Source organism: Olea europaea, unplaced genomic scaffold, assembly GCF_002742605.1.
Source record: "Olea europaea var. sylvestris unplaced genomic scaffold, O_europaea_v1 scaffold2766, whole genome shotgun sequence".
Classification (NCBI taxonomy): Eukaryota; Viridiplantae; Streptophyta; class Magnoliopsida; order Lamiales; family Oleaceae; genus Olea; species Olea europaea.
The window spans coordinates 4,356-21,237 of NW_019246113.1; the positions used below are offsets into that span (position 1 = coordinate 4,356).

Consider the following 16,882-nt stretch of genomic DNA (forward strand, 5'->3'; position numbering starts at 1 on the left):
TGAATGGTAATGGTAGACTGGTAGCGTTGTAAAATTAACGACTTGTACAATCAAAAGAAAGAGTAAGTGGAAATGAAGATGAAGCGAGATATATCATAGTAAATTTCTTTAATATACAATTTGCCCCTTGGGTTGGTGTCAACAGGATTCTTGGACGTTTGTCTCTCAAGATACAATACTTCTTCCAAAGTTAGTACTGCATTATACTAATTGCTAACCTTGAACTAAAGTCTGCGAACCCATCTAGTCATTGGCAAGGTGAGGAGGAAAGATACGAAAGGTTTGCCTAATGATCACTTACCATTTTTCATATCCAGGTTGATTACAAGTTATCAATAATGGACAAGTGGGTAAGTTAGCAAAGCGTGAATGTTAACGTAATCAATTACAAGTTAGCAAAGTGTGGATGCATTGTGATATCAGTATGTGCAGATGGATGGAATTTGTAACTGTTATTGCCTGTATTTGAAATTTATCACATATGCGAATATAAGTTGTTCTAATGCTATCTATATATATCATATTCTCCTACTTTTCCAATTAGATTTATTCCACACTGGATCCTGAAATGGTTGCTGCAGAAACGATTCATCTGATAATGTTTGGGATCTAATTCTTGGTTTAGAGGTTACTGTAATGGTTCAGATTCTTAGTTAGGAAGTATCTATTTGTTTTTTGCAATTTTCATAAATGAAACATAGTAACTTTGAAAGTTTCCAAGTAGGTACACCAAATAAAGAAAAGAGTTCTCGCTTTTAAGAGTGGAGGGACCTCTGCTGCTTTTTGAAATATACTCGAGACCTGTCTTCCAGAGAAATATAATAATATATTCGAATTAACTTTTCAACACTTTGTTTCACAACGAAAGGATTCTGCAAACATCTCTTATTACCTCAATTCACAAATTTTCTTGTCCCTTCACAAAATTAGTCGACTAGTGCTTGCTTATTTATTGATCATGAACAAACAAGCATAAAAATTTAAGAGAAGAAAATTATACTCAAATTGTACTCTCAAAACTCAATTTCTATGATTCAATTTTATTTATTTTTTTAATTTTTTGTAATGATGAAATACTATAAATGAACAATCTTTTATACATTTGATACATAAAAATTAATTGTTTATACATAAATTTAAATACCCATTAAAATTTCTAGATACATGAATATAAATAAATTCATCTCTAATAACTCTAGATCCACATATATCAAGATTCATCAAGTGAAAATTCATTGAATCTAGATTAATATGAATATTAATTAATTCAAAATTAATAACACAAATTTCATAAACGACAATAATTATATAATATTTATTACATATCGAAAAACGAAAAAGTAAGGGATTGTTGAAATAATTAAATTATATTGGAGTTAAAATCTCCAAAAAATAGTATAAGTTAGTTATTAAGTTGGTATCTAGTAGCAAGAACTCCACTCAAATTTTTACAAGCAATAATATCAAAATAAGTGTAAGAGTACTAACCTCTCATTTGATAAAAATTAGTCATTATTAATGATATTAACAAGCAACTAAGAAACAAGATGCAAACGAAATAAAGCTTTGAGCCAAGCTTTGATGGTAGTAGGACACGGCTCCTCAGTGGCAGAGTCGTGTTAGGTGGGAAATATAGGGTTTTACTTTGCTCTATATGTTTTTTCTAAATGAGTGGATAGTGGGCCTAATGTAAAGGAAAAAATGGCCCAAGATAAAAGGTCCACAACTATAAAAATTAGCCCAAATACAACAAACTATCTTTCCAAATCAATAAACATCCATCCCAGCTTCTACAACAAGGGAAAGTTCCAACATGTAAATTATTCTCTTCTTTATCATAAAATATTTTTTAAAATTAAAAAAGTGCAGTTCGATTTGATTTTTTTGCAGTTTTTGAAAATTGAAACCTAAACCAAACTTTTTGAAACGGTTTGGAAAAAAATAAATAAAATCACGGGTCCACATGGATCCAAACCAACGGTTTCAAATCAACGACTTCAGTTCGATTTGCGATTTCACGGTTATTTTGAGCAGTCCTAGTTCAGAATATATTTGCTCATAAGCTACTCTGAATGATCACTTCTAAAATTAACCTTTCAATATCGGTTTAGACTTTTAATCCAAAATAATAATATTGTATCTCATTAGCAGTGATTATTACTTTTCTTGTGATAGTAGAATTACCAATACACTGTTCAAAGAAATTGAAATTCATTTTCGTCCATCGAACTATAGTTACTTAAGCTGGTGTTGGTGATTCCTGGTAACATGAAAAAATTTCAAATTCTCTCAAAATATGAGTTACTCAATATTCCCCATAAGTTGTAACTATTTAATTGACATGTATTTAAATAATTAAGGCCTGATAATTGACATCACTATTAAAAAAAAAAAATTTCACCTACGGAAAATTACTAACGGATTGCATCCGTTGGTAATTAGAAACGGATCATCCGTTGGTAAAAATTATTCACTTTTAGCTACGATAATCAACAAAGAATTTTCCTTTAGTAACGATGATATCTCTTTATCAACGGATATTCCTTGCCTCATGTAACTGTTTAACATTTGGATATTTTACCTAAGAATGTTTCGTAGATGACATACTAAATATTGCCAACGGATGTAATTAGAAGCGGATTATCCATTGGTAAAAGTAATTCACTTTCAACTACAATAATTAGCAACGAATTTTCCATTGGTAATGATGATATCTCTTTACTAACGGATATTCTGTCCCTTATGTAATCATTTAATATTTGGATCTTTCACCTATGAATATTTCATTGGTAATTAGAAACGGATTATCCGTTGGTAAAAATAATTCACTTATCCTACATCAAAAGTTCACAACAAAGTTTTCGAAGTTGCTATCTATAAATTAATTTGTGTCCAATAAGTGGTTAAACAATATTTTGACCTTTCAATTCGGTTGGCTAAAAGTAAAAAAAAAAAAAATAGAATTATTAAACAAATAATAATAACAATAATAAATAAATAAATAACACATATGTGACTATTTACAATATTAATTTTTATCAATTGTAATGGGAGACATTTATCAACAGAAAATTAGTTGATATTGGTTAAGATTTTTACCAACAGAAATTTCGTTGGTAAAAGATTCACACTTTACTTACGAAAAATTCGTTGGTAAAATGTTTATTCTTTACCTATGGCAGGATCCGTTGGTAACTGTTAACGACCTTCAAATTAGCAACAGAGTTGTAGTTGCAAATATTCTGTTGATAAAGAGTAATAGCAAATGATATCTAAGTTTCAAGAACGAAAAATTCGTGCTTTATAAATTAAGTAGTTGAGTGAATACTGAATTTCGTGCTTTATAAATTCAGTAGTTGAGTGAATACTGAATTTTAAACTAAAAATATTAAAAAATTTATCTGGTAGCAGGAGCACACAGCATTGTTCAATAAAAAATGTTCAACGGTCCTCTTTAATTCACCTCACTCTCTCAAGAAAGCTCTATTGATTCATTGATAGAGGGAAAATGGAGGAAAGGCAACGCAAGCCACATGCCATTATAATTCCTTTCTGCTTCCAAGGTCATATTACCCCAGCTATCAACCTTGCTCTCAAGCTTGCTTCGAAGGGCTTCACCCTTACTTACATCCACACTGAATTTATTCATCACTCGATATCTAAAGCCCATAATCACAATTCTTCCACTGAAGTAGATTTCTTTGCCGAAGCTCGAAAATCTGGTCTGGACATACATTACAGCACGATATCTGATGGGTTTCCTCCAGAATTCGATCGGGATCTCAACTTCGACGAGTTCTGGGATTCTATGTTTCGGGATTTCCCTGTTCGTGTTGATGAACTTGTTGGAAAAACAATTCAATCCAATCCTTCTTCTGTGTATTTTCTGATTGCTGACACTTTCTATTCATGGCCAGCAGCAATTGCTGAAAAGTACAGTCTGGTGAATGTTTCACTTTGGACAGAACCAGCTATAGTGTTCGCTATAGATTATCACTTGGATCTTCTCAGACAAAATGGCCATCTCCCATGGAATGGTATGCGCACCTTCCTTCTTTCCTTCCTTCATCAACCATTTTCGAACTAGGCCTATACGATTGTGTTTTACTTTTCAACCATGTTTTGCCTATGCTTAACATACTTAAGCCTATGCCTATTAACCAGGAAAAGAGAGAGAGAGAGAGAGAGAGAGAGAGAGAGAGAGAGAGAGAGAGAGAGAGTTGGGTCATAGACCAAACCTCCAGTAAAAGAAGAGTAGATAATCTCATCCGAGTACGAAAAGTACATCGAAACGTAATGAGTAAATCAATGAAAATCATGAGGCCACATCTTTGATCCAGATCTGGTCTTCATGCATCTAGTGCGATGTGTTTTGGTCATAAATAACCGAACGGATGTCTTGGTTAATTATGTAATAAGTAACACTTTCAGTTAACTAAAAAAGAAACATATTCACAAATGGATCACGTAATTAAAAAAAAAAAAAGGTTGAACCCCAACCTTGAGGGTCCCCACCGCCCCGCCCCTGAAGTTTCGTACTTTTGATAGCTGGGAGAAACATGCTTTAGCTTCTTGTGACAATAACATGTCTACTTGTTCAAACGTCAAAGTGACTAATTACTCGTGTACTCTTTTATGGTAACAATTGACTCTTATAAGCCCTTTATTTTTACCGTATACTATTTTATACGCCGTTAGTCTTATTTCAATACTTGGGATTGGGTTATGAAATCTTCACAAGCCTAATGCTTAACACGTACTGTTCATTTTCGCTTGATTATTAGGTGATTTAGTGCATCAAATAGATTACATACCCGGTGTTCAGCCAATTAGCAAGAGGGACTTGATGTCATATCTTCAGGACGATGACGTAACCACGACATTGCTCAAGATTGTCATCAAGGGGTTTGAGCAGGTGAAGAAGGCAGACTTTATCTTATGTAACACGATCCATGAACTTGAATCAGGATCACTATCAACCCTAAATCTAGGAAAACCTACTTATGCAATTGGCCCTATAAATTTTGATACAACCTTCACAAAAATTAGTGTTGCAAAAAGCATTTGGCCTGAATCAGATTGCACTCAGTGGCTCAACTCCAAGCCTCCTGGCTCCGTTTTGTACATCTCTTTTGGTAGCATTGCTCAGAGTAATAAGCAGGATATTGGGGAGATAGCAAATGCTCTTCTTCTAACTGGAGTAAATTTTATTTGGATCCTCCGGCCAGATATTGCTGGCCCTGATGAAACTGATATTTTGCCTGATGGATTCAATAATCGTGTAAAGGGTCGAGGGCTCATCCTTTCATGGTGCAATCAAAATATTGTCCTTTCACACGAGTCAGTAGGTGGATTCATAACACATTGTGGTTGGAACTCGGTATTGGAAAGTATTTGGTATGGTGTACCCATGATCTGTTATCCGTTTATCGCTGATCAACCTACAAACAGGAAACTAGTGGTTAGTGACTGGAAAATTGGAATTAATCTTTGTGATGGGGAGCAACTTACTATGAAAGAAGTTGCTCAGAAGATTAACTTGTTGATGAGTGGAAAGACTTCCGATGATTTGAAGCAAGAGATGAAGAAAGTAAGTAAGATAATGCACAGTGCATTAGACATGGATGGATCATCACAGAGAAATTTCGTTCAATTTCTCGAAAATTTGAAGGTAAAATTATATGAGAGAATTGAGGAAGTACCATCAATCGGCTAGTCTTTCTCGAATTTTAATCCGTTTTTATTTATGACTTTATTTACAATGAAGCACTTAAATTGATCTTTCCATAATGTATATCTATCTATTCATTGATAGAAAGATCAAAGGTGCCTGCATGTGCATTGTGCTTCTCAAAAATATTTCCAGTTTAGTGACCGTCCTTACATTTTTAATGAATTCTGCCTATTTAGATTGTTGAGAACAATCGGAATTTGTTCGAAAATGCTGAAAAAGGGGCATGAATACCATTGGATCATAGAGTGCAATTTTTTGTTAAAATCCCAATTGTTCGGTGCATATCAATCTTTTGTTAAGGTACCAACCTGTTAGTGAGAGTACTATTTCTGGTTGATAAGTCTCGTCCTCACCTAAAAAGAGCTTTGTGAGGGAGATAGGTCGTGGGATATGCCCCAACAGACTAGAGAACAAAAGCTGTCTATACACTGCGCCTACAAAGAGTCCAATGTCTCGTCCTCACCTAGCATTGGTTGAAGAATGCGAAGAGTAAATTGGTTAGCAACAAAAGATTGGAAGGTGAAATTTGAGTCCATACAGATTTTGAGGAGATTCTGTTTTTGGTCCACGCAGCTGTAAAAATTATTTTTATCTAGAAAATGTTTATCGAAAATTATGAAATTTTATTTTTTTTTCATTGAGACAACCAAAGTCGCGTTGAGAAGAAAGAGTTAAAAATGTTTACTTTGATATATAGGTGTGATGTGGTTCGTGAAATGAGGAAATGAGTAGTGTGGATAGTAATATGGATCCATGTAATTTAATTTTTATCTCAATTTTTAACAATTTTTTTAGATTTTCCAAATAAACACTAAATATGATAATTATGAAACATTAAAATAAATTAGATTTCTTATACTGATGATCGACCCCTCAAGTCTGAACTAAATTCTATTCTTTGTAACTCCTCAAAATAAATATGCTTTTACTCTTAGACACAAAAAAATAAAAATAAAAAATAAATAAATAAATGAAGAAGAAGAGAGAGAGAGAGAGAGCCATGATTCATTTGCAGCACTTTAATATGTGCAATATGCTAATCTAAAATAAATTTCTACCATTTCTACGTAACTACTCACAGTAAAATATATTTTTTCTCTTGGACAAATCTGAAGTAATCGTGGATTCATTTGCTGGGATTGGATCTCATGTCTCATCATGAAAGTTATCTACGTTAATTTAATTCTCCAATCTCGAGAAGAAAGGTATGAAAAAAAATTTTAAAAAATAAAAAAAAAATTGGTGCCATAATTACAAACACGTGAAAAGGCCGTATAGCGATATCTCATTTAAATAATTGAAAGAGAGTTTTAGTAATTTGACGCATTATTAAGTACCATTTTGAACAGTGATTTTTGAGAATGTGTGATTAAAAAAAAAAATTATGCACAAAATATTTTATTGTGTAAATATGTAGCTAAAAATAAATTATTTTGTCCCATTTGGAAGCCATTTTAATTTGAGAGAATTCATTTTTCAATCACATCATTCTTGGCCCACTATTTCATGACTTTTGTATTTGCTGCGATCATACCCCCTTTAATGGCAAAGAAATCACGGTGTATTTTTTGAAAACTGGATAGTTGGAGTGATAGGTAAAATTTGTAAAGTTTAAAAGAGAGAAGTAACTCTTGATAGACTGTTGTCAAGTCGGTGTCAGAAATCGTGGATAAAGAAAGAGTCGTTCAAAGAGGAGCTAAAAATGCCAATCATGTAAGCTAAAACATGTAACGTCCCAAATTTTAGTAATTCGATCAATTATTAAAAAATAAAATTACTTAACATTAATCTCATTTTCAAGAAAGTTTTATAATTTGACATAATATTGGAAGAAATTAAAATTTAGTCAATACAGAATTAGTCAAAATTTCTCATTTTCAAAAAAAGGCTTGAAAACGTTTAAAAAGCTGGTGCTGTATTTTTGTCCCCGCAATTGTAAAAATTATTTTGATCTAGCAAATGTTAATCGAAAATTATGTTTTAATTTTTTTCCCCATTGAGACAACCAAACTAGCGTTGACAAGAAAGAGTTAAAAAGTTGGATAAAAAGGAGTTATGTGCTACACGAAATGAGGAAATGAGTAGTGTGGATGGTAATTATGAATCCATATGGGCCTGTTTGGGAGGGATTTTTTAATCCAAAAAATTAATCTTTTTGACCGTTATTTCACTATTTCAGCCGTAATTTTTGACTTTTTCTCTCACAGGTGGATCCCACTTTTTTTCTAACGGTCAAAAAATCAAATTTCAAAATTCCTCCCAAACGGGGCCATAATTTAACTTTTATCTCAATTTTTTAGCAATATTTTTAGCTCTCCCATACATGCACTAAATATAATAATTTCATGGTAATTATATACAATGTGAATACTTTATACAACCCCCAAAGTTAAACCGGTGCTTGCAGCTGCATCAGAAATTGTTGCTCCAAGTGCTAAAGAATAGCGTTTTTGTATCTATTGAGCAAAAATAGGTTGTAATTGTATAGCAGTATTTGAAAACATAAATATTTAATTTCGAACCTGAAATAAATTTTTACTATTTACTTGTGACTACTTATAATAACAATTATTCTATGTGTACAGAATAATGTTTCGCAGAAAAATTACAAAATATTCATTTGGGGTGGACTCCATATGAGTAAAATATTGTCAAAAAAATACCCACCCACTCCCATTATATGTAACTTGTAAGAGCCATGCGAAGACAGCCCTATACGCCAATTGCTTCTCTTATAATAAATATATTTTTCTCTTAGACAAAAATGATCAAGTAAAAGGCTAGACTCTCCCAACTTTACTCAACTATTTATTTTGGTGAGTAAAATCAAGTGCATCATCCAATTCTCCAACCTCAGTCAGTTGAAGCAAGGACCTCAAGCCCCGACGGCCATGGCCACCACCGTTCTTGAGCACTGTCAAGTTACCCCTCCACCCGATGCAGCAACTGAATTTTCACTCCCTCTTGTATTTTTCGATTTGATATGGTGGGATTTTCCTCCTAATCGAAGTGTTCACTTCTTTGATTTTCCCATTTCCAAGTCCCGTTTCTTGGACTCCATTGTTCCCAACCTCAAACAATCTCTCTCCCTCACTCTAAAGCATTTTCTTCCACTAGCTGGCAAAATAATCCACCCTTTAATCTCCGGCATGCCCATTTCTCTTTACAAAGTTGGAGATTCTGTTTCTTTAACAATTGCTGAATCCAGTGCTGATTTCAATAACCTTACTGGAAATCATCAAAGGGATTCTCGTGAATTCTATTCTTATGTCCCTCAATTGCCACCGGCAACCCATTCGTCCGACTCCATTCGAGTTCCGGCCTTGGCTTTGCAAGTAACTGTATTTCCAGAACATGGCGTATGTTTTGGATTCACCAACCATCACGTTATTGGGGATGCAAGTACAGTCGTATCTTTTATACAGTCATGGGCTTCAATCAACAGATTCAAAGGAGATAGTCAATATTGTTCGCTGCCATTATTTGACAGAACAAACGTTCAAGATCTCAATGGACTGGATTCAATATATTGGGACCTAATATTGAAGGATTGTGACTCTTTGGAGTCTCCGCTCATAAACCCACCAACCGATAAGTTCCGGGCAACATTTTTCCTCAAGGAAGAAGATGTCCAAAAGCTGAAAAAACTAGTATTGTCCGAGCGGAAATCAGCAACCCATGTATCCTCTTTCACGGTTGCTTGTGCCCTAGTCTGGATTTGTTTAGCAAAATCTGCCACAGAGTCCGGGGAAATGGTGCCGGATGATGAGGTGGAGCATTTCAATTTTGTGGCAGATTGTAGGTCGCGATTGAATCCCCCCTTGCCAGCTACATACTTTGGCAATTGCGTAGTACCTGTGCTCCAGGCGAAATCGAGTCATGGAAAATTGAAGGGAAATGATGGGTTTTTTATTGCAGCAGAATCAATTGGACAGGCCATTGCCCGAACCGTGTTTAACGAGAAGGGAATATTGCATGATGTGCAGAATTGGACTGCCCAGTTCCAAGAATTGATCGGAAAGCGGCAATTTTCGGTGGCGGGATCACCAAGATTTGATTTCTACAGTGAAGATTATGGATGGGGACGGCCAAAGAAAATTGAAGCTCTTTTTATTGACGGTGATGGAGCCATATCCATTTTCAAATCCAGGGAGCCTGAGGGAGGCTTAGAGATTGGTTTGTCCAGACCAAAGATTAGCATCGATTCTTTTGCAACGATATTCACCGAGGTTCTTAGAAATTTAATATCTTGAAGTTTGCAGCTTCAAGATTCCAACTATTTTCATTGGTATTATTAGGATCTGAATTTGTAAATTCTCCACGAGCAAGCTCTAAGCATTTGTGGGAACACAAAATTTCTCATTCAGACAACAATAAACCATGCATGTTGTTGAATACGTTTCTTCCCATAATGTCAATCGGAGGCCAATTCTATGAAATCATGCTTCTTTGTAGGATGATTAAAAACTTGAACAAAGATAGAAGATGATGCCATTTAATTAGGTTGTTTATTTATCGTTTGTCTTACCCTGTGACATATCTGGGTCAGTCCTCACATATGTCGCAATATCATCCGTCATTTGCATCCAGTAATAAGCACGCTATATTGATGCATAAGTGCATTCCTCTCACTGATATCTCGCCCAAAGTCTATCGTGGCATTCTCTAATCAAGGATTTCCTCCAATCCCCACCCTTTGGTATATATAGGTGATTTCTTTTAGTCCGCCAAAGCCCCTCTTCTAGCAAGAACTGACGAGTCTTGCACTTCTTGATGAGATCGACCATATACTCTATTGCGGGTCCTTTCTCCATAAGTGTCCAAATTTGATCTTTTGTATTTGTAGCAACTTCGCTCCATGAAAAGGCGGCCATCAAACACATATTAGGCCATTAAACACATATTGGATAGATCCGCCTTCGATTTAGTGCGCCTGTCACATGATATAATAATATTTTATTGGAAGGATATTGAAAATGTTGTAAATTGTAAGTTTATTAATGAATGACAATTGTACCCCTATAGTCCTAGACATTATTACAATTGTATCCCTAATCTCCCTATAAGTATTTAGCTCTGGTTCACAATAAAATATACACAAGTTTGTTGACTTTTATTCTCTATTTTCATATATACATACATGCATGCATGCATATACATATATACATTTATGTGTGTGTATACACGTAAATAACACGTTTATCAATTCTTGTTCAACTATCAATTTAAATTTCTTTATAAAGCACTAAATTATGTGTCGCAGCCAATCACTATGTTCAACTATCAATTCATGGCATCCAAGAATCAATGCAAGGTATGCCTTGTATCTTTAATTCTTTAATTCTAATATCATATCTTGTAATTATCTATGCTAGGTTAGTCACGCCACTAACCATGCATAATTAATTAATGATTACTAAAGAAATAAAATATTTGTAATGATTATATTCAAGAATTTTTTATATAATTTTGTGATAGATACAGCTGCACTCAATTTTGTAATTATATGCGTTTCGCAATATTAATTAATCTTGTGTGATTCATGCATATTATATTTTTTATTTATCATGTTGTTTCTCATGAAATAGTACAATATATAATTAATATTCCAGAAAAATAATAATCGTAGATCTGTCTATTACAAATATTTCATTGTTGTTCCTGAAATAGCATAAAATTATAATTTTAAATATTTCAAAAGAATATTGACATATTGATCTTGAAAAAGCAATAATAAAATATAAAGTGCTCCCGAAGTAGCACATTTTTCAAAAAATATATCATTTTTAATATCTCTGAAAAAAAACGTATAACGCATGTCATGTTGACATTGGCTACTTGATTAATTATTATATGATATTTAATCACAGTTTTCAAAATTAATTGTATTGTTTGCTTTATTGTGTTTATAATCAAATAACAAATATCACAAAATTTGAATTTGCTACACTTAACATATTTGGCAAAAACTCTCTGTCATGGATCGTCGATATTGATATTCATCTTGTTCCAAAAGGTCTCGCAGAGACAATAAAATAAGGAAACAAAGAATCTCTATAGGATCATGCAAAAGCACTTATCATTCTTCATGATTTACTGAAAATTGAATATCTCAAAGTGATAGATCCAAAAGTTCTTCGGGAAAAAATTAATTAAAATATTTGATCGTTAGAGGACTATAGTCCTCCCTAAAGACTGCTACGAGTGGATGCACTTTCATTTGTAAAACTTTAAAACTGTCAGTGAATACAATTTTGAACTGTTCAGAATATATTCAAATTAACCTTATCCGGAGAAAAAAATTACTGATAAAAATATGTTGTAGAAAACCTTCAACTTTCATGCCTCCAATGCGCTCCTATAGCAGCAGTATTGTGAGCGTGGTTTCAAAAGTACTCAAAACTAATTTCTTGTTTTATGGTAGTTGAACAAAATAATGAACTATCGACGAATAATCATAGATTATGTTCAACTAGTTTTGTACCAATGCCTAGAGCAAATACAGTATCAAAACAAGAATGTGGCAATGGATGGACGTTGACATGGACTTGGAATAAACCATAAACGAAATAATCAACAAAATTATCGACAAAAAGATAACAATTTCAAAGGGCACAAAGTAAATGAAAATAACATATCCAAAAAAAGAATACGAAGAAAGTTACTCTAGATGTGTAAAATGAAGGAGCATTGGGCACACTGCCGTACGATAAATCATTTTGTGGATTTCTACCAAAAATCAATTAAGGGAAATAAAAAGTAGAGACAAATTTTGTCAAATATGGTGGTCCAGTTAATATAACTCATTGGAATGTCTCTAATTTCTTTACTGATTCAAATGAGAATCTTGACCATTTGATTGGGGATTGAATGATGAAGATATAGATTAGTTAATTTTCTATTTTTTTTTAGTATTTTTCTTTATTTTAGAAATTTAGTTTGAAATATTTTTTTTCTCAAAATTTGAAATTTTATTATGCTTCATTATTTTCATAATATTGAATTATATTTACTCTTTATGATTACAAATTCAAATTTTTAAAGAATATGTTTTGTTATATTTATAAATTAATGACAAATTGCCAAGATAACTGTTTAATTTTGGACTTAACATTGGTAGAAAATAATGTTAATATGATATGAGATACATCGATTATTGTTGAAGACTCCGGAAAAACTTGTATTATTTTACCAAAAAATACAAAATTATATATTGACAATGTACTTTATTCTAGCAAATCCCTAATAATTTTGCATAGTTTTAAAGACATCCACTACAATGGATATCACACCAAGACGATGCACGAAAATAATATTAAACATCTTTGCATAACCTCTTTTATATATGGTCAGAAGCAGATAAAAGTAAAATTTCATGCACTTCTATTTGGCGTATATTATACATTTATAAGAATTGTTGAATCAAATATTATCACGAACTGAAAGTTCGTTATAACCCGAAAAATTTTATTCTCATGATCGACTTGGACGTCTAATCGCTATAATGATACATCGAATAACAAACAACTCACGTGGCATCCTTTAAAGAACCAAAATATTCTTTTTCCTAATTATTATCCATATGTAGCTTGTTCGTAAAGCAAGTTAGCCATCAGACCTTCGACTAAAAATGTCAATATTAAATTTCTAACTTTCTTAGAGGAACTCATGGAGATATATGTTAAACATTTCGATATTTTTATGGTATTAATAGATTCTCCTATTAGATGGTCCCAAGTCTGCCTACTTTCCACTATGAATGTAGCTTTCGCTTGAAACTTCCACCATTGCGTCGTAGTAAATAGTAAGTTGGCCCAGTCTCTCGCCCAACCTTCGCCTTCTTTAGTGGTCAAGTTGAAGCGTGAAACAATTCTTTGCCACCCATAGTAGGATCAATGGCAGTCTCGACCCACGCGGAAGTGCAATGTGTTGGGAAACTTAAGATCGTAAATGGATTCAAGTTCCATTCTAATCACTCATTTCATAACTAGCTCAAATCATACAATTAAGAGCTCAATTTTTTGATTACTCACTCAAGACAATTCATCTTGATAATGTTGGTAAATTTAGATCACAAAAGTTGAAAATTTATTGTATGTCAATTGAGATTGTTATTGAGCATTTATTTTTATTTGTTCATATACAAATAATTTAGCGGAGTCCTTTATTAAACGTCTACAATTTATTGTTAAGTCATTGCTTATGAAAATAAAACTCCTAACTACTGTTTGGGATCATGTCATATTACATACTGCATCATTGGTTTATATAAGATCAATTGCCTATTATCATTATTCACCTTTTTAACTTGCATTTGGTCATAAACCTAACATTTATCATTTATGAGTTTTCGATTGTGCCGTCCAAGTCCCTATTTCCCCCCCCCCCCCCACAACGTTCTAGATCCCCAACAAAAACTTGAGATTTATGTTGGTTTTGATTCACCATCTACTATTAGACATCTTAGACCTTTAAATGGTGATCTATTTACTGCACATTTGCTAGGTTGTCATTTCGATCAAATGACTTTCCCAACTTTGGGAGGGATAAAACCACATTCTGAAAAATAAGGTAAAACTTTTTGAAATGAAACAACTATATCTCACTTTAATCCTCATAGCAATCAATATGAGCAAAAGGTTAAAAAATTATTCATTTGCAAAGAGTTGAAAATCAATTATCGGATGTATTTGTTGATACAAAAAAAATGTCAAAGTCATATATACTAATAGAAAATATTCCAACAAAAATTGATGTTCATAAAGGATAATTTACCGTAGCAAATGAATCTCAAATACGTCAAAAACATGGTCGATTAGTTTATTCAAAAAACTCTGTAGCTCGAAAAATAAAAGTACAAGAGAAAGACCAACCAAAAATTTTGGAAGTAATAACATTAGAAAGAATTGATCAATTAAATATTGAAAATACAATCCCTGAAGAGCCACAAGTGTCCAAAACTAATGAAATTTCAATAAATTATAAATTATCTCATAAATTATGAGAACAAAATAATGTTGTTAGAGACAACATTTTCGTCTTTTAATGTGACTCTTGACATTATGTAAAATGAGTATCTTGAACCACGATTTTTTAAAGACTATAACATATGAATGATTGGCAAAAATAAAAACAAGTCATGAAAGCAGAATTGAACTCTTTAGAGAAACAAAAAATATTTGGACCTGTAACTCGAATACTGAACGAATATTTGTTGAAGTAGGGATATAAAAATAACAATATATGTCCATGTGTTTTCATAAATAAAATAAATATTAGATTTGCAATTTTAGCAATTTATATTGATGAGTTAAATGTAGTTGGAACTTCTAAAGAACTGAACAAAACTGCAGATTATTTAAAAAATAAATTTGAGATGAAAGGTTTAGGAAAAGCTAAATTTTATATTGGGTTACAGATTGAACATTTTTTAGAATGATTATTTGTTCATCAATCTACATATACAAAAAAAATGTCTTAAAACATTTTTATATGGATAATATATATCCATTAGTATCACCTACAGTTGTTTAATCACTAGATTTGAAAGAAAATCCATTTTTCGCTTGAAGAGGGAGAAAATGTTCTTGATATTGAAGTATCATATTTTAATGTAATTAAAGCATTAACTTATTTTGCATACTGCACTCGACTCGACATATCTTTTTCTGTAAATCTCTTAACAAGATATAGCTTCACACCAACTCAAAAGCATTGGAATGGTGTTAAATATATTTTTCATTACTTGAAATGTACAATTGATTTGAGATTATCTTATTCTCAAAAATCGAAATCTACTTTAATGAGATATGAAAATGCTGGTTATCTATCTGGTGCACATAAAGCTAAATCACAAACATGATATGCGTTTACACGTAGAGGAACAACAATATCATGGAAATCCATGAAACAAACATTGACAACATCTTTAAATTATTCAGAAATTATTGCAATCCATTAAGCTGGCAGAGAGTTTGTATGATTGATAAACATAACCCATCATACCCAAATATCATGCGGATTAACTTTAACAAAAGATAGTCTAAAAATTTTTTATGAAGACAATACAGTTTGTATTGCACAACTCAAATGAGACTATATCAAAGGTGATAGAACAAAGTATATTTTTCCAAAATTCTTTTATATGCATAAGTTTCAGAAGAATGACGCATCGATGTTCAACAAATTCACTCAAGGGACAATGTGATTGATTTATTCACAAAATCACTGTCGACATCTATATTCAAGAAATTGGGATGCGATGACTCAAAGATTTTCAATGATCAAGGTCAGGGGGTAGCTGCACTCTTTTTCTTTCACTTAGGTTTTATCTCACTTGATTTTCTTAGTGAGATTTTAATGAGACAATATTTATTTTTAATACTCAAAAATAACTTTATTCTTTTTTCTTCGCTTGATATTTTTGTCCCATCGTGTTTTATCAAATTCGATTTTAACGAGATATAAATTTTGTAATATATCATTTAAGGAGGAGTGTTGCAAATAATAAATTTATTAGAAAATGAAAATTGCACCCTTATAGCTCTAGAAATTATTACCAATGTATCCCTAATCTTCTTTATGACTATGGGACTTTGGTTTGGCTATGGTGTATTGTACTATTATATAAATAGTTATGCTCTATTAAGTTAATTAATCATTTTTATTGTCTTTTAGTAATTAATAAAAATTAAAAACTCTCCATATATTTCAAATGGCACTATTATAATATATCTTGTTTATTGTTCGAAAATATATTACGTTATCAAAATCTTAAGACTGCATTTGGTACCTTAATTTGTATGTATTATTAAGTGATTTTTAAACTGATTAAAAATTTAAAATAATATTAAAAAAAAAACATATGTTTATGTCTAAGTCTCACCTAGACACGTATCAATCGAAACTTGACCTCCACGCATCGTCACACATTATGATGTGTTTTAGAAGATTTGATCTAAGCCATGTGCTAATCTATAGTAAATTTATACCATTTCTTTGTAACTACTCACATTAAATATATTTTTTCTTTTGGACAAAAACGCTCGTGACATGAGTTAGTTGCATCACCTAAATATACAATATGCTAATCTAAACTATATTTCTACCATTTCTTTGTAACTACTCACATTAAATATCTTTTTTCTC

General features: G+C 32.2%; 2 protein-coding genes across 2 annotated transcripts; both read left to right on the forward strand.

The window, feature by feature from the left end:
* Window positions 1-3,447: 3,447 nt before the first annotated feature.
* Window positions 3,448-5,870, forward strand: LOC111383822 (UDP-glycosyltransferase 86A1-like). Its single transcript, XM_023007983.1, has 2 exons — window positions 3,448-4,037; window positions 4,785-5,870. The coding sequence occupies exons 1-2, from the start codon at window positions 3,509-3,511 to the stop codon at window positions 5,714-5,716; spliced, it is 1,461 nt and encodes a 486-aa protein (XP_022863751.1). The 5' UTR covers window positions 3,448-3,508; the 3' UTR covers window positions 5,717-5,870.
* A 2,622-nt stretch (window positions 5,871-8,492) lies between these two features.
* LOC111383823 (malonyl-coenzyme:anthocyanin 5-O-glucoside-6'''-O-malonyltransferase-like) lies at window positions 8,493-10,131 on the forward strand. Its single transcript, XM_023007984.1, has one exon. It carries the CDS (start codon window positions 8,626-8,628, stop codon window positions 9,985-9,987), a length of 1,362 nt encoding a protein of 453 aa, XP_022863752.1. The 5' UTR covers window positions 8,493-8,625; the 3' UTR covers window positions 9,988-10,131.
* Window positions 10,132-16,882: the final 6,751 nt, after the last annotated feature.